Genomic DNA, 25,342 nt, shown 5'->3' with positions numbered 1-25,342 from the left:
CCTTATCGAATGCCTTTTGGAAATCTAAATACACCATATCCATCGGTACACCTCTATCCACCATGCTCGTTATATCCTCAAAGAATTCCAGTAAGTTAGTTAAACATGATTTCCCTTTCATGAATCCATGCTGCGTCTGCTTGATTGCACTATTCCTATCCAGATGTCCCGCTATTTCTTCCTTAATGATAGTTTCAAGCATTTTCCCCACTACAGATGTTAAACTAACCAGCCTATAGTTACCTGCCTTTTGCCTGCCCCCTTTTTTTTTTTTAAACAGAGGCGTTGCATTAGCTGCTCTCCAATCCGCTGGTACCTCCCCAGAGTCCAGAGAATTTTGGTCGATTATAACAAATGCATCTGCTATCTCTTTTAATACCCTGGGATGCATTTCATCAGGACCAGGGGACTTGTCTACCTTCAGTCCCATTAGTCTGTCCAGCACTACCTCCCTAGTGATAGTGATCATCTCAAGATCCTCCCTTTCCACGTTCCCATGACCAGCAATTTTTGGCATGGTTTTTGTGTCTTCCACTGTGAAGACCGAAGCAAAATAATTGTTAAAGTTTCAGCCATTTCCACATTTCCCATTATTAAATCCCCCTTTTCATCTTCTAAGGGACCAACATTTACTTTAGTCACTCTTTTCCGTTTTATATATCTGTAAAAGCTTTTACTATCTGTTTTTATGTTTTGCGCAAGTTTACCTTCGTAATCTATCTTTCCTTTCTTTATTGCTTTTTTAGTCATTCTTTGCTGTTGTTTAAAATTTTCCCAATCCTCTAGTTTCCCACTAACCTTGGCCACCTTATACGCATTGGTCTTTGATTTGATACTTTCCTTTATTTCCTTGGTTATCCACGGCTGGTTATCTCTTCTCTTGCCGCCCTTCTTTTTCACTGGAATATATTTTTGTTGCGCATTATGAAAGAGCTCGTTAAAAGTCCTCCACTGTTCCTCAATTGTGCCAGCGTTTAGTCCTTGTTTCCAGTCTACTTTAGCCAACTCTGCCCTCATCCCACTGTAGTCCCCTTTGTTTAAGCATAGTACTCTCGTTTCTGACACAACTTCCTCATCCTCAATCTGTATTACAAATTCAACCATATTGTGATCACTCATTCCGAGAGGATCTTTTACGAGGAGATTGTTTATTTTTCCTGTCTCGTTACACAGGACCAGATCCAAAATTGCTTGCTCCCTTGTAGGCTCTGTTACATACTGTTCTAAGAAACAATCCCATATGCATTCTAATAATTCCTCCTCCAGGGTACCCCCTGCGATTTGATTTGACCAATCGTTATGTAGGTTAAAATCCCCCATAACTACTGCCGTTCCTTTTTCACATGCCTCCATTATTCCCTTGATTATTGCCCGCCCCACCATGAAGTTATTATTTGGGGGCCTATAAACTACGCCGACCAGTGACTTTTTCCCCTTACTATCTCTAATCTCCACCCACAATGATTCAACATTTTGTTCATTGGAGCCAATATCATCCCTCACAACTGCCCTGATATCATCCTTTATTAACAGAGCTACCCCACCTCCTTTCCCTTCTTGCCTATCTTTCTGAATCGTCAGATACCCCTGTATGTTTAATTCCCAGTCTTGGCCACCTTGCAACCATGTTTCTGTAATGGCCACCAAATCATACCCATTTGTAATGATTTGTGCCATCAACTCATTTACTTTATTTCTAATGCTGCATGCATTTAGGTAGAGTGTTTACATCCTAGTTTTTAAACCATGATTTTTAGTTTTTACCCCTCCTGCAGCCTTTTTATATTCAGTGGCCCTTTTTGTTTCTTGTCTTTGGTTTCTCTGCCCTCCACTTTTACTCATCTCTTTTCTGTCTTTTGTTTTTGTCTCCTTTTTGTTTCCCTCTTTCTCCCTGTATTGGTTCCCATCCCCCTGCCATATTAGTTTAACTGCTCACCAACAGCACTAGCAAACACTCCCCCTAGGACATTGGTTCCATTCCTGCCCAGGTGCAGACCGTCCGGTTTGTACTGGTCCCACCTCCCCCAGAACCTGTTCCAATGCCCCACGAATTTGAATCCCTCCCTACTGCACCACTGCTCAAGCCACGTATTCATCTGTGCTATCCTGCGATTCCTACTCTGACTAGCACGTGGCACTGGTAGCAATCCCGAGATTACTACTTTTGAGGTCCTACTTTTTAATTTAACTCCTAGCTCCTTAAATTCGTCTCGTAGGACCTTATCCCTTTTTTTTAAACCTATGTCGTTGGTACCAATGTGCACCACGACAACTGGCTGTTCTCCCTCCCTTTTCAGAATGTCCTGCACTCGCTCGGAGACATCCTTGACCCTTGCACCAGGGAGGCAACATACCATCCTGGAGTCTCGATTGCGGCCGCAGAAATGCCTATCTATTCCCCTTATGATTGAATCCCCTATCACTATCGCTCTCCCACTCTTTTTTATGCCCTCCTGTACAACAGAGCCACCCACGGTGCCATGAACTTGGCTGCTGTTGCTCTCCCCTAATGAGTCATCTCCCTCAACAGCACTCAAAACAGTGTATCTGTTTTGCAGGGGGATGACCAGATGGGACCCCTGCACTACCTTCTTTGTACTATTCTTCCTGCTGGTCTTCCATTCCCTAACTGGCTGTGGATCCTTCTCATGAGGCAAGACCAACTCACTACACGTGCCACTTATGTCATTCTCAGCATCGTGGATGCTCCAGAGTGAATCCACCCTCAGCTCCAATTCCGCCACGCGGACCATCAGGAGATGGAGGCGGATACACTTCTTACACACGTAGTCGTCAGGGACACCGGAAGCGTCCCTGAGTTCCCACATGGCACAGGAGGAGCATATCACGTGACCGAGCTCTCCTGCCATGCCTTAACCCTGAGATACTCTTAAATTGGTAATAATTTTTGATCCCATTGCGGGACATGGGTTCTTTAAATTCGGCACTGGTGAAACATGGCCCGTTGTCACTGACCAGTATGTCAGGCAGGCCGTGGGTGGCAAACATGGCCCTCAGGCTTTCAATGGTGGCGGTGGCGGTGCTTCCCGACATTATTTCGCATTCAACCCAGTTTGAAAAAGCATTCACCATCACCAGGAACATTTTACCGAGAAACGAGCCCGCATAGTCGACATGGATCCTCGACCATGGTCTGGAGGGCCAGGACCACAAACTTCGTGGTGCCTCTCTGGGCACGTTGCTCAACTGAGCACATACGCTGCATTGCCGTACACAGGACTCTAATCAGAATCGATACCGGGCCACCACACATGGGATCGGGCTATCACTTTCACCATTACTATACTCGGATGTGTGCTGTGGAGATCCGAGATGAACGTCTCCCTGCCCTTTTTGGGTTACCCCACAACAGGCAGTCTGCCTGAATGGACAGCTCGTCCTTTCGCCACTGGAACGGCTTGATTGGCTTTTGCATTTCAACGGGGATGCTGGCCCAGCTCCCATGCAGTACACAGTTTTTTGCTAGGGACAGCAGAGGATCTTGGCTGGTCCAAGTCCTAATCTGGCAGGCCGTGACAGGTGATTTATAATTTTCAAATGCTTCCATGACCATCAACAAGTCTGCGGGCTGTGCCACCATCAACAAGTTTGCAGGCTGCGCCATTTCCACCTCCGTGGTGGGCAATGGTAGCCGACTGAGAGCATCCGCACAGTTCTCGGTGCCTGGCCTGTGGCGGATGGTATAGTTATACGCTGATAGTGCGAGTGCCCACCTTTGTATGCGGGTTGAGGCATTAGTATTTATCCCCTTGTTTTCAGCGAACAGGGTTGTGAGGGGCTTGTGATCGGTTTTCAGCTCAAATTTGAGGCCAAACACGTACTGATGCATTTGCTTTACCCCGAACACACACGCTAATGCCTCTTTCTCAATCATGCTGTAGGCCCTCTCGGCCTTAGACAAGCTCCTGGAAGCATAGGCGACAGGTAGCAACTTCCCCACAAAGTTAGCTTGTTGTAATACACACCTGACTCCGTACGACGACGTGTCACATGCTAGCACAAGTCTTTTACATGTATTATACAATGCAAGCAGCTTGTTGGAGCATAAAATGGTTCTGGCTTTCTCAAAAGCAATGATTTGTTTTTTTTCCCCATACCCAGTTCTCATCTTTGCGCAATAACATATGCAGGGGCTCAAAGGGTGCTTAACCCCGGTAGGAAGTTACCAAAATAGTTGAGGAGTCCCAGGAACGACCGCAGCTCCGTGACGTTCTGTGGCCTGGGCGCGTTCCTGATAGCCTCTGTCTTGGCGTCTGTGGGCTGAATGCCATCCGCCGCGATCTTTCTCCCCAAAAACTCCACTTCTGTTGCCATGAAGACGCATTTCGACCTCTTCAGCCGCAGCCCTACGCGATCCAGTTGCTGGAGGACCTCCTCCAGGTTTTGTAGGTGCTCGATGGTGTCCCGACCCGTGACCAATATGTCGTCCTGAAAGACCACCTTGTGTGGTACCGACTTGAGTAGGCTCTCCATGTTTCTCTGGAAGATCGCTGCAGCCGACCGAATTCCAAACGGGCATCTGCTGTAGATGAACAGTCCCTTGTGCGTGTTGATGCAGGTGAGGCCCTTCAATGATTCCTCCGGCTCCTGCGTCATGTAGGCCTAAGTCAGGTCGAGCTTGGTGAACGTCTTGCCTCCTGCCATCGTCACAAATAGGTCGTCTGCCTTAGGTAGCGGGTACCAGTCCTGCAGCGAGAAACGATTAATAGTTACTTTATAATCGCCGCAAATCCTGACCGTGCCATCACTTTTGAGTACTGGAACAATCGGGCTGGCCCACTCGCTGAATTCCACTGGGGAGATGATGTCCTCGCGTTGCAGCCTGTCCAGCTCGATTTCCACTCTCTTCCTCATCATGTGAGGTACCGCTCGCGCCTTGTGGTGAATGGGTCGTGCCTCTGGGACCAAGTGGATCCGCACCTTCACCCTGGAAAAGTTTCCAATGCCTGGCTCAAAAAGGGAAGGAAATTTGTTAAGAACCTGGGTATAATAGGCCTCATCGACATGTGATAGCGCTCGGATGTCATCCCAGTTCCAGCGGATTTTGCCCAGCCAGCTCCTTCCAAGCAGTGTGGGGCCATCGCCCGGGACAATCCAGAGTGGCAGTTCCTGCACTGTGCCATTGTAGGTGACCTTGACCATGGTGCTGCCCAGGACAGTGATAAGCTCTTTGGTGTACGTTCTCAGTTTCATGTGGATGGGGCTCAGGGCTGGTCTGAATGCCTTGTTGCACCACAGTCTCTCAAACATCTTTTTACTCATGATGGATTGGCTGGCACCAGCGTCCAGTTCCATGGCTATGGGTAAGCCATTCAATTTTATGTTTCGCATTATAGGTGGACATTTTGTCAAAAATGTGTGCACTCTATGTACTTCAGCATCTGCCTCCTCTTCTGAGGCTCGAAATTGCTTTGATCCACCATGGACCGATCTTACTCTGCGACATGGTGGTTAGCAGGTTTTGCAGAGCTTGCAGCTCGTTTGCAAGCTCGTTGGAGGTGCCCCATTGTTTCACAGCTCTTGCAAACATACCCTTTGAAGCGGCATGAATAGGCTGAATGGAAGCCTCCAAAACGCCAACAAGGTGTGAATTGCCTTGCACATATCCTTTGTTGCAGACTCTGTGTCATCTGGGTCACCTGAGGCCTGCTGGCAGTTGCAGACTCGTGGGTTCTGCCCTGTACATTTCTGCTCGCAAACACAGTTCCAGTTAATTTATGAACATTACTAGCACTTGTGTGCTGAGAGATTTGTTTGGTGTTATCACTGGTGGACATAAATGCTTGTGCTATCGCAATGGCCTTACTGAGGGTCGGTGCCTCTACAGTCAAACGTGTTCGTAGGATGGTCTCGTGGCCCATGCCCAATACAAAAAAGTCTCTGAGCATTTGCTCCAGGTAGCCATCAAACTCACATTGTCCTGCAAGTCGCCTTATCTCAGCGATGTAGCTCGCCACTTCCTGACCTTCAGATCGCTGGCACGTGTAGAACTGATACCTCGCCATCAGCACGCTCTCTCTCGGGTTAAGATGCTCCCGAACCAGTGTACACAGCTCCTCATACGACTCATCTGTGGGTTTCACTGGAGCCAAAAGATTCTTCATGAGGCTGTAGGTCAGTGCCCCGCTCTCCTTTTTGCAGCGCTTCCTTCTCCGTCCAGCTCGTTGGCTACAAAGTACTGGTCTAGCCGTTCGACATAGGCTTCCCAGTCCTCACCCTCCGAGAACTTCTCCAGGATGCCCACAGTTTGCTGCATCTTTGCATTGGATTCGTATTCTCGTCGCCAGTTATTGTGTTCCTAACACAGGTGAGGCTGCACACAGGGAGGTTAAAGAAACAGTGACCTCAGTCTTTAATAAGACACTCCAGAGTGAGGAACAGGCCTTGGGGGCCGGCTTATATACAGTGTTCGCAAGGGATGCTGGGATGCATTGGGACTTCAGGGAATGAGCTCCCTGGTGGCGGAACATGGGAGTGCATGCTTTACATATACGCAACAGGAAGGATGTTTCTAGTGGGGTTCCGCAGGGCTCAGTACTAAGTCCCTTGCTTTTTTGTGGTATATATCAATTATTTAGACTTGAATGTAGGGGTATGATTAAGATGATGATACAAAAATTGGCATGTGATTGATAATGAACAAGAATGCTGTGGACTGCAGGAAGATATCAATGAACTGGTCAGGTGGGCAGAAAAGTGGCAAATGTAATTCAATTGGAGAAATATGTGGTAATGCATGCAGGGAGGTGTAACAATGCAAGGGAATACACAATAAATGGTAGGACACTGAGAAATGTAGAGGAACAGAAGGACCTTGGAGTACATGTCCACAGATCCCTGAAGGTTGTAGGACAATTCTGGTAACTTGCCTTTATTAGCCGAGGCATAGAATACAAGACCAGTGAGGTTCTGTTTGAACTGTTTAAAACACCCGTTAAGCCACTGCTAGAGTACTGCAGTTATGCAGTTATGGTCACCACGTTACATCAAAGATGTGATTGCACTCGAGAGGGTTCAGAGGAGATTCATGAGGATGTTGCTTGAACTGGAGAATTTTAGCTATGAGAAAAGATTGTATAGGCTCGGGTTGTTTTTTTTGGAACAGAGGAGGCTGAAGGGAGACCTAATTGAGGGGTATAAAATTATGAGGGGCTTAGATAGAGTGGTCAATAACCAGGGGGCATACATTTAAAGTAATTGGTAGAAGATTTAGAGGGGATTTGAGGAGAATGTTTTTCACCCAAAGGGTGATGGGGGTCTGGAACTCACTGCCTGAAAGGGTGGTAGAGGCAGAAACTCTCATAGCATTTAAAAAGTGGTTGGATATGCACTTGAATTGCCTTAATCTACAAGGCTACCTACCAAGAGCTGGAATGTGGGATTAGGCTGGATAGCTTTGTCGGCCGGCAGGGACACAATGGGCTGAATGGCCTCCTGCTGTGCTGTAAATTTCTATAATTCTATTATTTAACTTTTACATTCTGTGTATATAGAACTACAGACTACCTCAATGAGAAAGGACTATTTTATGTCCGAAGTACTTGTCGGAGTATTCTACATTCAATTCCTATGGTGGTTCAATTCCACTGTCTGCCCCACTTGTGACAGAGACTGTAATTTCCACATTGGACTGTACAGCCACCTGAGAACTCACTTTTAGAGTGGAAGCATATCTTCCTCGATTTTGAGGGACTGCCTATGATGATGATGATGATGATTTATCCATGTATGAGGGCAAGTGCTCTCCCTTCTCCCTACCCCTCCCCGCATCTATTTATCTCTCTGTACAGGTCCCTTCACCATCCACAAAAGTTTGCAAATTGAGCAGCATGCAAACTTGTGTTTTTAGTGGCCTGGTGAAGACCCCCGATTCTACTTTCCTTCTCCTCACACAGGAACTTAGTCCCTGTGTCCCTCCACTTCACAATACAGTGAACTAGTCGTCCAATGTGCCAGGACTGACATTCAATTTCAAGATGGCAGCTGCAATGCTCTGAACAGTGATAAAAATTGCCTTAAGTAAAATTATGGGAATATTAAAGCACACACTGACTTCTAACGGTCCTCACTGGAATTATACGCAAGAATACCAATACAAATTGTATAATTATTTTAAAGTGTCCTTTATACTGCACTTCCATGTTGCACATGGCACATGTCCTGTATATGGAGAGCACCTAACACAATTCACTTGTACCTGAGGCTCGTGAGTTATTCTTCCCCCTCAATTAACCAATCTATACCAGCCAGTTTGCTCAGTCGATTATCTCTTCAACCACTCAATTCATTGACTCGAGAGCTCAAACTGGGTCTTTTCTCGTCATGCACACCATCAAGTGCTTTTGTGATAAAAGTTTATTTTATTTTTCCTTGATAAACTGATGGGAGTTTAAGGAACGCAAAATATATTTTAGTTGAAGATGGGCAGGAAAAAAAGTAATAACATTTGCAACCTTCATTTTTGGCAGCCTTACACTGGTGGCAATCTGTGATCCATAAAGAGTTTTCCTTTTTTTTCTAGCTGTCACTCCACACTACTGCTGGACAGACCCTAAACTGTGCAGTTGTTTAAAGAGGCAAATAAGCTGCAGAAAATCTGGATGTTTGTGGTTACCAGCAAACTCAATGAGAACTCCCTCAAAAAGTGATAGTTATCCACCTGAATCCAGTAATAAACGAACATTCAATAACTCTTCTTAAAGCAGTATTTTTGACATTCTTTATGTGTTAAGACTGGTGCAAAGGGTCGTCTTCTTCATGAGAATAATGAGTACTCGTTTGCCTTCTCCCTCCCTCATGGTCAGAACTGTCTTAAACTTGTCTAACAAAAATGGCTGTAATGTACTCTGTTAAAATGACATTATGGAAGATCTCTAAACATATACTTGATCATTCCTTGTTACTTTGCATTTTACACCGAATATTACCACATTTTTATCAGATTAATAAAAGAGCAGGTTTTTTTCAATTCTGAGCTTAAAAATGAAACATGAAAATTCCACACCAAACTTATGATTAATCAGCATACCCAAGAGAGTGCAGCATCAAAGAGCTTTGCCCCTGCATACGTCATATATTTTAGATCACTTGATATTAGCACCAGCGATCTATCTGATTAGCACTGCAAACCACTGCCAGTTTGGATGAATAAAGCCTTATTGGAGGAAAAGTGCTGCACTAATTGACCTAAAATATATATTTTTTTAATGTTACAATTAACGATATTTTGATCGTTATAATGGTCAAATACGTCTCTGTGTGTCTTCTTTTGTATTCTAAATGTGCTGCTTCAGGTTTTTGTAAACGCATTTCAAAACAAACCTTTACTTGTTCTGGTTTCGAATCCGGAGACATCTGCGTTTCAGTGGTGGCTCACTGTCCTCGGGCCCTGTGTTGAGTATTGGCGTGGAGATTATGCAGGGTGCTATGGCAGTCTTTTCAGTCGCTTTTGGCACAGGCTGAATCAAGCAGCCCGTTTTGGGTACTACTCTCAAGGCATATGCATGGTCCTCATCTGCAGGATTATGATTTACATCCTGCTTGTCCACCCCACCCAGGGGTGATTCAATTGAGGCCTTCTTACCTGCCTCTAACTCCAGCTGACAGTTTGGTGTGCAGTTGTTTTCTTTGACTGACTCCAGCTCGTTGACAGCGATCTCCTCCTGCTGCTGCTGTTGTGGTTGTTGCTGCTGTTGTGGTTGTTGTGGTTGTTCCTGCGGTTGTAGTTGTTCCTGCGGTTGTGGCTGCTGCTGCTGTTGTGGTTGTTGCGGTGGTTGTGGCTGTTGCTGTTGTTGCTGCTGGTCTGATGCTTCTTCTGAGCAGTGGGAACCATCCACATTCTTTGTGCCATTCATAACCAAATTACAAGGTGTTAGATCAGAGTCACCTCCTGAGCTTCCTGAATTTAGCTGGAAAGTGCCGCAGTGGGAGGAATCACTACAAGATAACACCTTTGTTTCAACAGGGTTCAAATGAGGAAAATCACTACAGTCGATACAGTTCTGTTTATCTGGACTAGAAACAGTCAAATCTACAACACTTCTGCCTTCATTCTCAACTTTCACAGAATGATGTAAAGGCCTGTGACTGATGTGATTAAGTCTGCTCCTATGGCTCATGGTCAAGTCTATGACTTCATCTTGTGGAAAGTCTACTGCGTCAGAGTAAGAAAAATCACTTTTAATTGGACCATTAGGCTTGACCGTTAGATCGACAACCTCACTTCTGCTGGTGTCAAGAAGTACGGCTGGCTGGTTCAAAGAATGGCTTGAGCAGTTAGCCGAGGCTTTAGTAGATTTAGAAAGCTCCTGCTGCCCATTATCTGACGTCAAAGAACTACTTGGCTCTTTAGTGTCATCTTCATCGTTTGATGTGTTTGGAATGAGACGCTCAGCATTGCTGGAAATACCATTGGTAGACTTGGAGTCGAACATGTGTGGAATTGGAATGGGGATCGGAATCGGCACAGGCAGTGGAACGATGACAGGATAGGGCACCAGAAGCGTTGGAGGAGGAACCAACGGAGCAAGTGATGGCACTCCAAAGTTTAAAAGGTGTGGGATATGCATGTGGCCATTTGGCATCATATTAATAGGTGGAAAGGAAACATTAGGTAGAGGTGCTCCTGGGGGAAGTAACCCTTGATGATTCCCTGGCACTGTGGGTGTTGATGGGTGATGAAGATGTGGTGAGAGCATTGGCCTATGCATGGGGCTAGAATTAGGACCTATAGTCCTGGAACCACCTGTTGGGGGTCCAAGCCCTGAAAACATGTGGTTTGAGAGAGGACTATTAGGGCTTGGAGTGTGAGGTCCTCGGATAAATGGTGGACGAATCTGATGCATCATCTGCTGCTCCATGAATATTGGCAGAGGCACAGGTCCTCGATTTGTCATTACCATAGAGGGACTACCTGGAGGGACACCCACAGGAGGCACAATGTTGGCTGGCTGTTGAAGCTGAATTGGTGCAATATTTGGACTTTCGTTTGCAGCCCCCGGCTTGGAGATTGGAGTGTGAATTCTGGCAGCAGAGCTACTGGCAGGATCGGATGGGGACAGGGCAGCAGATGCGGAAGGGATGGGGACTTGAGTCTGTGAGGAAGGTGCCACAGGAGATGGGGCCTTTCTCCGAGCATCTGTCAGTGGCATGTTCCAAGACTCTGGAGTCAGTAGTTGCACGCCTGTGTTATCAGACTTGTTTTCCACTGGAGGGTGCACGGTATTGCACAAGCCAGCAGGTAGATTGGCCTGTGTCTCTTTGTAAAAAATGTCCATTTTGTACTGATTGAGGCATTTTGCACTGCAGAATTGTAGCCGTCGTTCTCCATCTCCAAAGTCTAGGTACTCTTTTGTGTGTCGGATGTGCTTGCACCAGTCACATACCTGTGGTCAGAACAATTGAAAGCACATTAGAAAGTACAGCCACTCCAAAACAAACACAAGTTTTCTTATAAGTAACTCAAGAAGATATCTGATGTTATCTAGTCGCCTAGATTCATTTCAGCTTTTAAAGAGATGGTTATCTATTTTTCGTTGAAAATAGACCGACTTTTACATCCAACTAAATCAGAAGTCGGAAAATGTTAACATACCATGGTTGATCATGGGAAATGTTTTTACTGGTCATTTTGCTGGTGGAAATACAAGCTTAGGTTTTCAACAACAACTTGCATTTATATATCGCCTTTAACGTAGTAAACCGTCCCAAGGCACTTATAACTTTCCAACTGTATTGCCAATATTCTCCTGTTAAGTGTTATAACTGGAAAATGGAGGCCAGTGTTTCTCGGGAGGATAGGCTTCCAGACCAGAAAGGACAGAGGGAATGGAGTATGGATTTTGAGTGGTATGGTGAGATGAGGCAATAACTGAACATAAATTGGCCAGTAGTTGTACCAGGATCACCTCTCTCTTTCCCCGAGTTCCAAGGGTAGGTTCTTACTATTGGAAAACAGGGATAAGGTGAGATGTGGAGGGGAAAATGGAAATCTTGTAACACCAATAACAACACTTCCCAATATCAACGGAAGCAAAATTACACCTTGCTGTATCAGCAAGTCTTCTTTGTTTCTTTCAATTCCTCAGCCAATAATCTCTCACGTTGGTATATGGTTCCAATGTCATTAGCCACCCTTTTGTACCTAACCCAAGTGGCCAGTTTTCATGTGTTGGCAGGCTTTGGAAGGCAATCATGCCTATAACCAACATCCATACAAGTGCAGTTTCCAGCAAATCTCACTGGCTAGGATCCCCGGCTGATTTTCCCTTTCCTAGACCAAAGACACCAAGGTGATTAGAGCATCCCTTGTGCAGGTGCCATCTTTAGGGGCGCATTTACACTGCAAGTTTATTGTCTGTTCTACATAATTTTGGCTTTGCCCCAACCCTGTGCTTCTGCGGTATAAATTAGGTGTTAATAATTGATCTGACTGTAGAGCCAAGTGGAGTAAGACTTCCTCTTCCAGGGAGCCTCCCTGTGCTTTGCTCTAGTGTCATGTCAATTCCTGACCTTAGATTCAGGCTGTATTTGCACTGTAACTCTATTATCAGTGTGAGATGCAACCACTTTGCATCAACACCACAGTTGTGGCAATAGTGCATTCTTGCAGAGTTTTTAGATTTTTGAAGGTTTAATTTTTGTAGCTCTTTCTTACAATGTAAAGGATGCAGTAGGACAGGTATTAATTATATCCTTAAGCTGTGGTTTGTTGAGACACGTGCTGGGTTTTATTTTGTTCTATTCAAATGATTTGTACGTCACAGTAAGAAGGTACTGTTCAGTCCCCATTTCCTCATTTATGCCCTCAATAAGCAAAGTACTGAGTGGCTCCAAAACTATAATGTTGAATAAGTAGATATTTAATGAGTGGTATCAGAGACCATCTAATTCTGCTGCATCTTGTGCCCTTCTATACAAATACCTGCTAAATCCCATTCCAAAAATACCTTATCACAGGCACTGGTAAATACCACTGTAGCTCACTTCTCGATATAGCTTTCAGGACAAACCAATCAATATGTATGATTCAATGGAAATGATTAGGCAGCTTGAATTACATAATTCCCCCTTTTTTATTTACGTATTATTTCTCAGTGTAAATTGTTCTCATATTTCATTAGTCAGCCTAGACTCACTCCTCTGCCGCTGATAGGATAGGTATGGGGGGAGGAGGGGGCGCAGTCAGCTCCACCAATTGCCCCCTTTGACTGCCTAATAGAAGTGGTGAGGTACACCCCAGATAGGCCTTGCCCCTTGGGTTTTTTCCCCTTCCTCCTTCCTCCAGCGGGATGCTACAGCTTCTATTTTGGGGTCTTGCCCTGTGACGTAGCTAAGATTGGGGGACTGAGTAGCACGGATGATTGGATCTGCATCCTGAAATGCTCTGTACTACCAAGGATTTCTGACATTTTATGAGCTTATACCTTTGGAAATATGTGAATTCAAGGAAGAGTGCAGTGATTTGAACTGCATCACTGTCTGCACAGTGTGAAATAAAAGGTCCTGCCTCTTTATTGGCCACACAGTGCATTAACCATGGTGATGGCAAGTCTAAGTCACGCTGAGACCCCTAACATTATTTAATGATTTGCAAAACATCGTTCTCCATAAATAGTTAAGTAAATAAACTAAGCAACACCAGCTCACATAGCTAGAATTACTCAGTGATGTAGCAATGGACTTATCTTTTGTGAAACCAGTGATTCCCAGAACATGTTATCCACCAGAAACTCAAGTCCAGATTTGCTGTTACTGGCTGCTGTAAGTGAAGGCTGGTTCAACTGCACAAAATAAAGTATTCCATTAGGCGGTGCAATCCTAAAAGGATTGGTGGGTGTAAAAGTTAATTTATGCTCACTTCCAGCATGTACACACACCACTCACATATTCTGTCTGTGGGAAGAGGGGAGGGGGATTGACCTTAGCTTTACAGTCACAAGATCGAAAGATAGATACGCGAGGAAGACCATTCAGCCAATCTTAGCTTGTACATGCAGATAAAAGCTGACAGTTTCTTAATCACAGCATCCAACTGTTTCTTAAATGATTCCAGGGTTTTGCCTCCAGGACCTGGATATATGTGTTTGCTGCAAATGGTTACCGATACCATTTTATCCTGGGGTAGCACTGCTCTAAAGTAGTTCAGGTGGCATTTGGAACACTTCTTCCAGAGTCCATGCCTGCAGAATTTTTCTTTTCAAGTTAATTAAGGAAAGTGGTGATCTGGGCCCTTTATACTGCCACTACCAAGGCAATTGGTGACACTGACCACAGATGTGCAACATTAAAAAAAAAGAACTGAATTGTTTTACCTGAACATAAATCCTAGCACCACTGGTAATTTTGGAGGCTTTTTAAATTTTATTTTACAGACCGTAGAAATTCCCTCCCCCGCAATCACATCGGGACCCTGCCCCTGGAGTTTTTTTCAGCGAGAGAATTTCTTCTGTACTTTCTATATTCCTAGCTGCCTTTTGATTTAGAATTTCTTGTGCCAGTATTTCACTAACATACACCATAGATTAAGAGGAACGTAAAGGCGTATAGGCCCTGATTTTAAATCCAGGTGAGTTCCCCGCTCAGACCCGAGTTAAAATTACAGTCGGATCTCAATTATGTCATCGGGCCGCAATATGCAGATGTAAAAAAGGACCCTGTTGACTCCGGGCGCACATCCTTGCTGCCTGCTCAGGAGAGCAGGTTAAAATTGCAGATGTTGCGATCATGGCGGCTTCTGGACAGGTAAGTGTCAGGGTGATTTTAATTGCCCATCCGCCAAGCTGAGCTAGTAGGGTTAAAAGTGCTCCCATAATCTCAACGTGAAGGACATCACTGATACAGAATGAAATGCTTTTCTACTTTGGGCACCAGAGTCCCCATCAAACAGTCCTGGGTTAGGAAGTAGTAATGCTTCAACTATTCTGCACACGTGCTGTGTTTTATATGGGCAGTCAACTTTGGCCTCAGTGAATGCTTGATCGGGTTTGTGATTCAATATCAGCTCAGAGGCATCCCAATAAAATCTCTTACACACTACTAAACTGCCCAATCGCCCCCATGGGTCAGTTTTAATGTGCACATGTGCAAAACAGGCACACCTGCCTGTCTTATGCTGCTTCCTGATTGGCGCTTGCTTGCTCCATTTGGAACATCTGCTGGGGTCTTGAGCACAGCTTCAGGGCAGCTAGCAATAATATGGTTACACGTCCACATGCACCTGTCAATCACGTGGTTACAACACTCCTTGAGCCAGTCACACATGGGAATGTAGCAGGCAGCATTGGCAGTCACTTGTATTATTTCAGCACTGCCAAGGAACTGTAGGGTTACAACTACAGCTTGGTAGATTTGGTAGGGGGAAAAAAGAGATATTTAATAGTAATGATGTCATAGAATAACAGAATTTGGAAAACTGGCTGGCAAAGCAGATTAAAAACTGGCCGGCAAAGCGGGTTAAAAACTGGCCTTTCACTTTTGGGACATGGGTCCAAATCTGATCTGGACCAATAGGATGAAAATCTCCTCAGTCTGTTGGCTGGAAGAAGTGAGTTTAGTCACTCAATCCAGATCATAATGGGAGAATGACCCATGGCACAAAACGGTCTCTAATATGGCACTAATTGACAATCTCACCCATAAGGTCACAGGCTGGTGTGAGAAATAGAAACGAAATGCCACGTTAGTGCTGTCGGGTACGACTTCTGAGGTTGGGAGCAGAGTAAAGGGAGGTTTATTCTGGAGCTGGTTGTGCTATACCATACCTGGGAGTATTAAATTGGAAAGAATTCCATTCCCCAGCATCAACATCCCTTGCCTTGACAATTGAGGGAACAACAATAATAACATTTACAGCACAGGAGCTCATTCAGACCATTGAGCCTGTGCGAGCTCTTCAACTGGATCTAACTACAGTACTCTAATCCCATTTCCCTGCCCTTTCCCACATCTTTGTATATTTTTCCTTTTCAAATGCTTATGCAATTCCCTTTTAAATTACGCTCATTGCTTTTATCTCGATGCACATTTTTGGTAAAGCAGTCCATGTTTTAGTAATTTTTAATGACTTCCCCCTTTGTCCTTGTAGTGATTAGCCAGAGTCTGTACCTCCTCAGTCACCGAGTTCCCAATTCGTGAAAGCAATCTTTCATTATTTACCCTCTCAAAGGGCTCAAATTTGGCTCACCCCTTTTTACGGCTCGTTCATCGGAGATGCGCCACTTTTCTGCATTGAAAAGTGCTCCGAAAAAAATCGGTCCCCACTTTGGCCACTGTCCGGCCTCTCCTGGGTCTTCGCGCAGCATGGCCAGTCAGGTCAGGGGCGGGGCCAGTGTCCCTTGCTCTAAACAGTGCCGGGACGTCTGCACATGCGCGTTGGAGTGTGCACGTATGCGCAGTAGCTCCTCGCCCCCAGCCTCTCAGTGTGCGAGCTGCAGCGTGGGACCCGATCATCATCATCATCATACCGGCTGCTGGTGCGTCCCGCCCCCTATCCCAGGCCGAGTGGCCTACCGCACAGGCTGGCCCGCTGCCTTCCCAGACTGAAGATGAAGGCAGGGTAGGACTTACTTACTTCTATTTTTTATTTGGATATTTTGAAAAAATTATGTAAATATGTTTTGTCACGTGAATAGCGGTGACCATTTGTCAAGCCTATTTACCTGGTGCTATTGTGAAAGAAGAACATAAGTGACGGAGGAACACTGAGAGAATATCTTATTTATTGAAGTAGACTTTATTTAGATAATATGGGCTCAATTTTGGCCCAATATAATCATTGCAAACAAATAGTTGTTTAAATTAGTTGAGAGATTAGGGCAATTTAATTCAACTATCTTTTACTTTTTATTTTTGTAGTTTAAGCCTCCATGAATGCTTCTGTTGTATAGTAAATTAACTTTGCAAAGTTTGTCATATGATGTACTGTACAGCTGTTTGATCCTATTCACATTCTTTAGTCAAGTCATTAAGTTCTGCTGGCCTCCGATATACCTACCTGCGCTGATCTCATAACTCCGCAAGGGTTTTCACAAGCGGCCACATATTTTGGCCTAAGTTAGTTTGGAGTAACTATTAGCTGGCCAAAGTGGCCTAAATGGCCAAAACGGGCGTAGGTGGCTGGTAACGCCCCCTTTTGAAAAAGAAACTAAACTAAAAAAAATCCTAACTCACTTACACTGGCGTAAATTGAATGTGCAAAATGGGGATTTTTAAGATATTCCAGAAAAATCAAGTTGCTCCAAAAAAAACGGAGCAACTCCTGGCCAATTTTGAGCCCAAAATCTTTCATGATTTTGAAAACATCAATCAAATTGCTCTTAACCTTCTCTGTTCCTTTCTTCATAACATAACCCCTTATTACTGATTTAATTCTAGTGATTCTTCCCTGAACCCTTTCCATAGCTCCAGTGTTCTTCCTATGATGGTATTCAGAGTGCATGCAGTACCCCAACAGTCACCTGAACAATGTCAAATTTGTACAAGACATCACCTCTTTGCTTTTATAGTCAATACTCTGTGCACAAGACTTAGAGATCCTATTTGTCTTTTTATGGACCTGCACCCCTAGATCTCCCTGTTCCTCCACTCACACCATTCAGAGTACACTTCTTTTCACTGTCCTTTTTCCTTAAATTTTCCTCCTTCTGCACTGTAAGTTTCATAATTTTATTTCTACATTTTAGTGCGCAACAAGAGGTATAAATGCTGGGGAATGGAGCCCCTCCTTATTCTGCACTTCCAGGTCAGTATAACGGAGTCAGATGCAAAGATCCTTTAGATTTCTTAGCACTGTTTTCTCACAATCATCCCCACCATTGCTAATTGTAAACTTCAATTGTCATCTCTCTTAGTCCTATGTCCAAATTAATCATATGAATGGAAAGCAAAAGAGATCCCAACGCAGATTCCTGATGCACACGACTTCCTACCAACCCCCCAAAACATACACGTGCTCCTAATTTTTTCCTTTACTCTCCTTTTTTCATCCCTCTATCGATGCGATTACATTCCCTTCATTTTCATGCAGCCTTTTACCTGCCAAGTAATTAAGCACCTCTGAAAATCCACCAGATTCCCTTTATCTATACTGTGATTTCCTCAAAAAATCCAAATCACTTAATCAAGTACAAATCCATGTCGACTGTCCCCAATTAACCCACGCATTTCTAACTGTTCATTAATTTCAACTTGTATTATGAATTCTAGAAGTTTATCTACAACTAAGGTAAGACTAATTGGCCTTTGATTTCCTGGCTTCTCCATTTCCCTCTTCTTAAATAGGGTGTAATGCATCCAATCCTCCAATCCTTCATCATAATTCCCATTTCAAGTATGATGGTGCCTCTCTTTCTCTCCTCCATCCTCCTTCAGTATTCTGGGATGCATATTATCTGGGCCTGCCAATTTTTCAATTCTTAGTCCCATTAACTTTTTAAATACAGCATCCTTTTGAATATTTATCGACACTACTGGCACTTTCACTTTCTCCTTGGATATTCCTGCAAACCCATTTTCACCTTTCACTGTAAAATCTGATTCAAAGTAACTGTTAAGCATCTCGGATAATCCCTCACCGCCCATCTTTTGAGTGGTCCTACCCCTTCTTTGACTATCTTTTTATTTCTAATGTGTTTATGCCAGCCTTTGCCATTTCATTTCGATTGACCAACAGCCTTCTTTCTTTCTTCCCTCCACATTAGTCTTTTAGCTTCTTTTGATAGCTTTTACAACTCTCGCCTTTGTCTGCATTATCGCCTCTATATTTGTCATATGTCTCTTGTTAAAATGTTGTTTTTGCTCCAACTTCTCTATTTATAGTTAACATGTCCCCTCTACTTCTAGTCGGAAAAAAATTAAGCTGCACCTTATCCATCCGATTTCTAAATACCTTCCACTCATGGTCCACATTTTGATCTGCCATTTTTTCCAACCAATTATTCTGATATTTCATCCCACTGAAATTAGCAAATTTCCAATCCAAAACCTTTATCTTGTACTCCTCTTCTGTTTTATCTGTTTTCAGTGTCAACCAATTAGATTGCAGTCACAATTTCCCAACTGCTTTCCTGTCTTCAGATCACTTACTTGTCTTGCTTTGTTACCCAGAAACAGATCTAATGTTGCATTCTTCCTTTTGTTCCTATACTGTTAAAGGAAACTGTGCTCAATGTATTCTAAGAATCCTCCCCATTTTGACCATAAGCTTCAGTCTTATCCCAGTCCGTTTCAGGGTGGATGAAATCTGCTTAATAACCAGTCTGTTATCATTCTAAATCTCCTAAATAGCCAATAAATCTCATCCTCGATTTCTTTCCGTATTTTGTGGTCAACAAGTACTCTGGATATGGTAATCGATCCCTTACTACTTCTTAACTCAACCCAGACAGCCTCTGTCTGAGTTCCACCATCAATAAAACCTTGAATGTTTTCATTAATAAGGCTACCCTTCCCTTTATTCGTTCTATATCAACACTGAATTTTTAAGAAGGGAACAGTTCCCTGACTTTGGGCTGGATTTTCCAATGCATCTCCGCCCGGTTTCTTGAAAGAGTTCCGCCGGCGGTTTCAAAATACCGCTGGGGAGCAGACCGCCAGCATGCACCATCCAAAAACCGTTATCGTCAAGTTTGGGCTCAGCGGTGACCCGTAGGCAAGTAGAAAAAAACACCCACGAAAAGCAGCGGAAGCTGGGCAGTAGGTAAGTAGCCCTGCAAAAAAAGGTAAGTTAAAGGGTTTTTAATTATTATTTTACAATTCTTTTACAGCGATTAAGTTGAAAAGGGTCCCGAGAATGTTTTCTGTTTTTTTTAATTTTATGTTTTCTGGAAAAAATAGTGTGTGTGTTTTTCCCCTCCTAGGCCCAACCTGCAGCCTCGGTCTAAATTTTAGTAATTACCGCCCATTTTGTTTAAGAACCGCACAATCACGGCCCAAGATCGCATTGTCCACCGAGAATCGGGGTGTAAGGTCCATTTTTTTTCGCTGGGTGGAATTTTTCTCTTTTTTTGTGGAATTTTTCACCCGTGGTAATTTTAAAATCTTAGCGGTATTTTGGGCGGCAATCCGGCGCTGGCAGATTTTTGGGACATTCCAGCCCTTTATTTCTAATACTTTGCATATTTGCATATCAACATTGTAGCCCAGACACACTCCTACTCTTCAGTACTCTTCCCCTTCACTTCACTATATTTCTCCTCAAATTCTCTCTCTGTCCAAATGGTCATTATTGTGTTCGTAACTCAGACGAGGCTGCACACAGGGAGGTTAAAGTAACAGCGACCTCAGTCTATATTAAGATACTCCAAAGTCAGGAACAGGCCTTAGGAGCCGGCTTATATACAGTGCTCCCAAGGGATGCTGGATCCCTTGGGACTTCAGGTGATGCGCTCCCTGGTGGCGGAACATGGGAGTGCATGCTTTACAGATACACAACATCACTCCCCCCACCAAAGTCAAAGTGAAACTATTTACAAGGTGAGGTGGTCGGGAGCCTTTCTTTCCCTGGTGGACTGCTTCGGTACAAATGTCTGTTCGGTGTGTTGGCTGTGCCCTCGCTGGGCTGGCGTGTTGTTGGCCCTGCAGGGCTGCTGGGTGAGCCTGGCCTTGCTGGGTTGTTGGGCGTGATGGGTTCAATTTCCTGGTCCGGGGTGGTGTCGTTGATCCTTTGGGTGTGTGTTGTGGGCTCGAAAAAGGCAGTGTCTGCTGTGGGTTGTTCAGGGCAGTCTGTGAACCGCAGTCTCGTTTGGTCCAGGTGCTTTCTGCAAATTTGTCCATTGTCTAGTTTGACTACAAACACCCTACTCCCTTCTTTAGCTATCACTGTGCCCGCGATCCACTTGGGACCATGTCCATAGTTTAGCACATACACAGGGTCATTCAGATCAATTTCCCGTGATACAGTGGCACGACCATCGTTTACATTTTGTTGCTGCCGCCTGCTCTCTAACTGATCATCAGGTTGGGGTGGACCAGCGAGAGTCTGGCTTTAAGTGTCCTTTTCATGAGTAGCTCAGCCGGGGGCACCCCTGTGAGCGAGTGGGGTCTTGTGCGGTAGCTGAGCAGTACTCGGGACAGGCAGGTTTGGAGTGAGCCTTCTGTGACTCGTTTGAGGCTCTGTTTGATTCTTTGTACTGCCCGCTCTGCCTGCCCTTTGGAGGCTGGTTTAAACGGGGCCGAGATGACATGTTTGATCCCATTGCGGGTCATGAATTCTTTAAATTCGGCACTGGTGAAACATGGCCCGTTGTCACTGACCAGTGTGTCAGGCAGGCCGTGGGTGGCAAACATAGCCCTCAGGCTTTCAATGGCGGTGGCGGTGCTTCCCGACATTATTTCGCATTCAATTCATTTTGAAAAAGCATCCACCACCACCAGGAACATTTTACCGAGAAACGGGCCCGCATAGTCGACATGGATACTCAACCAAGGTCTGGAGGGCCAGAACCATAAACTTAGTGGTGCCTCTCTGGGCGCGTTGCTCAACTGAGCACACACACGGCATTGCCGTACACAAGACTCTAAGTCAGAGTTGATACCGGGCCACTACATGTGGGATCTGGCATTCGCTTTCATCATTACTATAGCCAGGTGTGTGCTGTGTCGATCCGAGATGAACGTCTCCCTGCCCTTTTTGGGTAGCACTGCGCGATTACCCCACAACAGTCAGTCTGCCTGAATGGATAGCTCATCCTTTCGCCGCTGGAACGGCTTGATTGAATCACTCTTGCATTTCAACGGGGATGCTGGCCCAGCTCCCATGCAGTACACAGTTTTTTTACTAGGGACAGCAGAGGATCTTGTCTGGTCCAAGTCCTAATCTGGCGGGCCGTGACAGGTGATTTATCATTTTCAAACGCTTCCATGACCATCAACAAGTCTGTGGGCTGCGCCACCATCAACAAGTTTGCAGGCTGCGCCATTTCCACCCCCGTGGTGGGCAATGGTAGCCAACTAAGAGCATCCGCACAGTTCTCGGTGCCTGGCCTGTGGCGGATGGTATAGTTATACGCTGATAGCGCGAGTGCCCACCTTTGTATGCAGGCTGAGGCATTAGTATTTATCCCCTTGTTTTCAGCGAACAGGGATATGAGGGGCTTGTGATTGGTTTCCAGCTCAAATTTGAGGCCAAACAGGTACTGATGCCTCTTTGTCAATCATGCCCTCTCGGTCTTAGACAAGCTCCTGGAGGCACAGGTGACAGATTGCAACTTTCCCTTGTTAGCTCTGTTAGCTTGTTATACACACCCGACTCCGTACAACGATGCATCACATTCTTACACAAGTCTTTTACACGGGTTATACAATACAAGCAGCTTGTTGGAGCATAAAATGTTTCTGGCTTTCTCAAAAGCAATTACTTGTTTTTTTCCCCATTCCCAGTTCTCACCTTTATGCAATAACACATATGTAGGGGCTCTAAGAGCGTGCTTAAAACCGGTAGGAAGTTACCAAAATAGTTGAGGAGTCCCAGGAACGACCGCAGCTCCGTGACGTTCTGTGGTCTGGGCGCGATCCTGATAGCCTCTATCTTGGCGTTTGTGGGCCGAATGCCGTCCGCCACAATCTTTCTCCCCAAAAACTCCACTTCTGTTGCCATGAAGAAGCATTTCGACCTCTTCAGCCGCAGCCCTACGTGATCCAGTTGCTGGAGGACCTCCTCCAGGTTTTGTAGGTGCTCGACGGTGTCCCGACCCGTGACCAATATGTCATCCTGAAAGACCACCGTGTGTGGTACCGACTTGAGTAGGCTCTCCATGTTTCTCTGGAAGATCGCTGCAGCCGACCGAATTCTAAACGGGCATCTGCTGTAGATGAACAGTCCCTTGTGCGTGTTGATGCAGGTGAGGCCCTTCGATGATTCCTCCGGCTCCTGTGTTATGTAGGTCTAAGTCAGGTCGAGCTTGGTGAACGTCTTGCCTCCTGCCAGCGTCGCAAATAGGTCGTCTGCCTTAGGTAGCGGGTACTGGTCCTGTTGCAAGAAACGATTAACAGTTACTTTATAATCGCCGCAAATCCTGATCGTGCCATCACTTTTGAGTACTGGAACAATCGGGCTGGCCCACTTGCTGAATTCCACTGGGGAGATGATGTCCTCGCGTTGCAGCCTGTCCAGCTCGATTTCCACTCTCTTCCTCATCATGTGAGGTACCGCTCGCGCCTTGTGGTGAATGGGTCGTGCCTCTGGGACCAAGTGGATCCGCACCTTCGCCCCGGAAAAGTTTCCAATGCCTGGCTCAAAAAGGGAAGGAAATTTGCTGAGAATCTGGGTACATGAGGCCTCATCGACATGTGATAGCAGTCGGATGTCATCCCAGTTCCAGCGGATTTTTCCCAGCCAGCTCCTTCCAAGCAGCGTGGGGCCATCGCCCGGGACAATCCAGAATGGCAGTTTATGCACCGTGCCCTCGTAGGTGACCTTGACCATGGTGCTGCCCAGGATAGTAATAAGCTCTTTGGTGTATGTTCTCAGTTTCGTGTGGATGGGGCTCAGGGCTGGTCTGAATGCCTTGTTGCACCACAGTCTCTCAAACATCTTTTTACTCATGATGGATTGGCTAGCGCCAGTGTCCAGTTCCATGGCTACGGGTAAGCCATTCAATTTTACATTTAGCATTATAGATGGACATTTTGACGAAAATGTGTGCACCCCATGTACTTCCGCATCTGCCTCCTCTCTGAGGCTCGAAAGTGCTTTGATCCACCATGGACCAATCTTCCTCTGCCACATGGTGGTTAGCAGGTTTTGCAGAGCTTGCAGCTCGTCTGCAAGCTCGTTGGAGATGCCCCATTGTTCCACAGCTCTTGCAAACATACCCTTTGAAGCGGCATGAATCGGCTGAATGGAAGCCTCCACAACACCAAGTTGTGAATTGCCTTGCACATATCCTTTGTTGCGGACTCAGTCATCTGGGTCACCTGAGGCCTGCTGGCAGTTGCAGACTCGTGAGTTCTGCCCTGTACATTTCTGCTCGCAAACACAGTTCCAGTTAATTTATGAACATTGCTAGCACTTGTGTGCTGAGAGATTTGTTTGGTGTTATCACTGGTGGACATCAACGCCTGTGCTATCGCAATGTCCTTACTGAGGGTCGGTGTCTCTACAGTCAAAAGATTTTGTGGGATGGTCTCGTGGCCAATCCCCAGAACAAAAAAGTCTCTGAGCATTTGCTCCAGGTAGCCATCAAACTCACATTGTCCTGCAAGTCGCCTTAGCTCGGCGACGTAGCTCGCCACTTGCTGACCGATGTAGAACCGATGCCTCGCCATCAGCACGCTCTCCCTCGGGTTAAGATCTCCCGAACCAGTGTACACAGCTCCTCAGAATACTTATCTGTGGGTTTCACCGAAGCCAGAAGATTCTTCATGAGGCTGTAGGTCGGTGCCCCGCAGACCATGAGGAAGACCGCTCTCCTTTTTGCAGCGCTTCCTTCTCCGTCCAGTTTGTTGGCTACAAAGTACTGGTCTAGCCGTTCGACATAGGCTTCCCAGTCCTCACCCTCCGAGAACTTCTCCAGGATGCCCACAGTTTGCTGCATCTTTGCATTGGATTCGTATACTCGTCGCCAGTTATTGTGTTCCTAACACAGATGAGACTGCACACAGGGAGGTTAAAGTAACAGTGACCTCAGTCTTTATTAAGACACTCCAGAGTGAGTAACAGGCCTTAGAGGCCAGCTTATATACAGTGCTCCCAAGGGATGCTGGGATCCCTTGGGACTTCAGGGGATGCGCTCCCTGGCGGCTGCGGAACATGGGAGTGCATGCTTTACAGATACACAACAGTCATCTCTCCATATTTCCCTCGTTGTTTTGACTGCTTTACCCAATCATTATACTTAACCCTAGTCCATTCCCTTTGGGCTACAGGATTTGCCCCAGCCCATCGTATTCATTTAAATCCTACTCCACCACTCTCTATTACTGATTCAATTTTTGCAAATGTAGGGCTTACTTCCCTTTCTACACAATGCACGCCGTATTGATGTGTCTAACCAGCTTCTCCTTAACTGGCCTAGCACTAGTCACCAGGCGTAATCCCAACATTATTACCTGGGTGTTCCTACTTTTTAATCAAACAACGATTTCTTCAGACTCTCTTTGCTCTTCTCCCCACAGCTGTTAATACCAATATGAGCCGTCAATTCAGGCTGTTCAGGTTCCCTTTTCAGAATCTTCTCCACCTGTTCCATTCCTGAAACCTGGGTGGCAACCGACCATTCGGAATTCCTTGGTGCAGCTGCAGAAAAGCTAATGGTCGAACATCCTGTAAGTATCATTGGCTTTTTCTTGACACTACCATTTCCTTCCTGTGGGTAACCATTTT

At 45.4% G+C, this 25,342-nt stretch overlaps 1 protein-coding gene across 6 annotated transcripts in view; it reads right to left on the bottom strand.

Moving 5' to 3' along the window:
* The window catches only part of sobpa (sine oculis binding protein homolog (Drosophila) a), a 426,066-nt gene that overhangs the window by 51,412 nt on the left and 349,312 nt on the right, over positions 1 to 25,342 (bottom strand). For 5 of the 6 annotated variants that reach the window (XM_070885634.1, XM_070885638.1, XM_070885639.1 and 2 more), the window contains one exon: positions 9,343 to 11,405. In XM_070885634.1, the coding sequence (XP_070741735.1) occupies positions 9,345 to 11,405 (2,061 nt within the window). In that variant the 3' untranslated portion in view covers positions 9,343 to 9,344. The remainder of the gene's footprint in view (positions 1 to 9,342; positions 11,406 to 25,342) is intronic. The other variant, XM_070885635.1, reaches the window with a different exon arrangement.

The sequence above is a fragment of the Pristiophorus japonicus genome, chromosome 7 (genome assembly GCF_044704955.1).
Source record: "Pristiophorus japonicus isolate sPriJap1 chromosome 7, sPriJap1.hap1, whole genome shotgun sequence".
Classification (NCBI taxonomy): Eukaryota; Metazoa; Chordata; class Chondrichthyes; family Pristiophoridae; genus Pristiophorus; species Pristiophorus japonicus.
The sequence above is the reverse complement of the archived record's forward strand: the minus strand, read 5'-3'. Positions and strand labels throughout refer to the sequence as shown.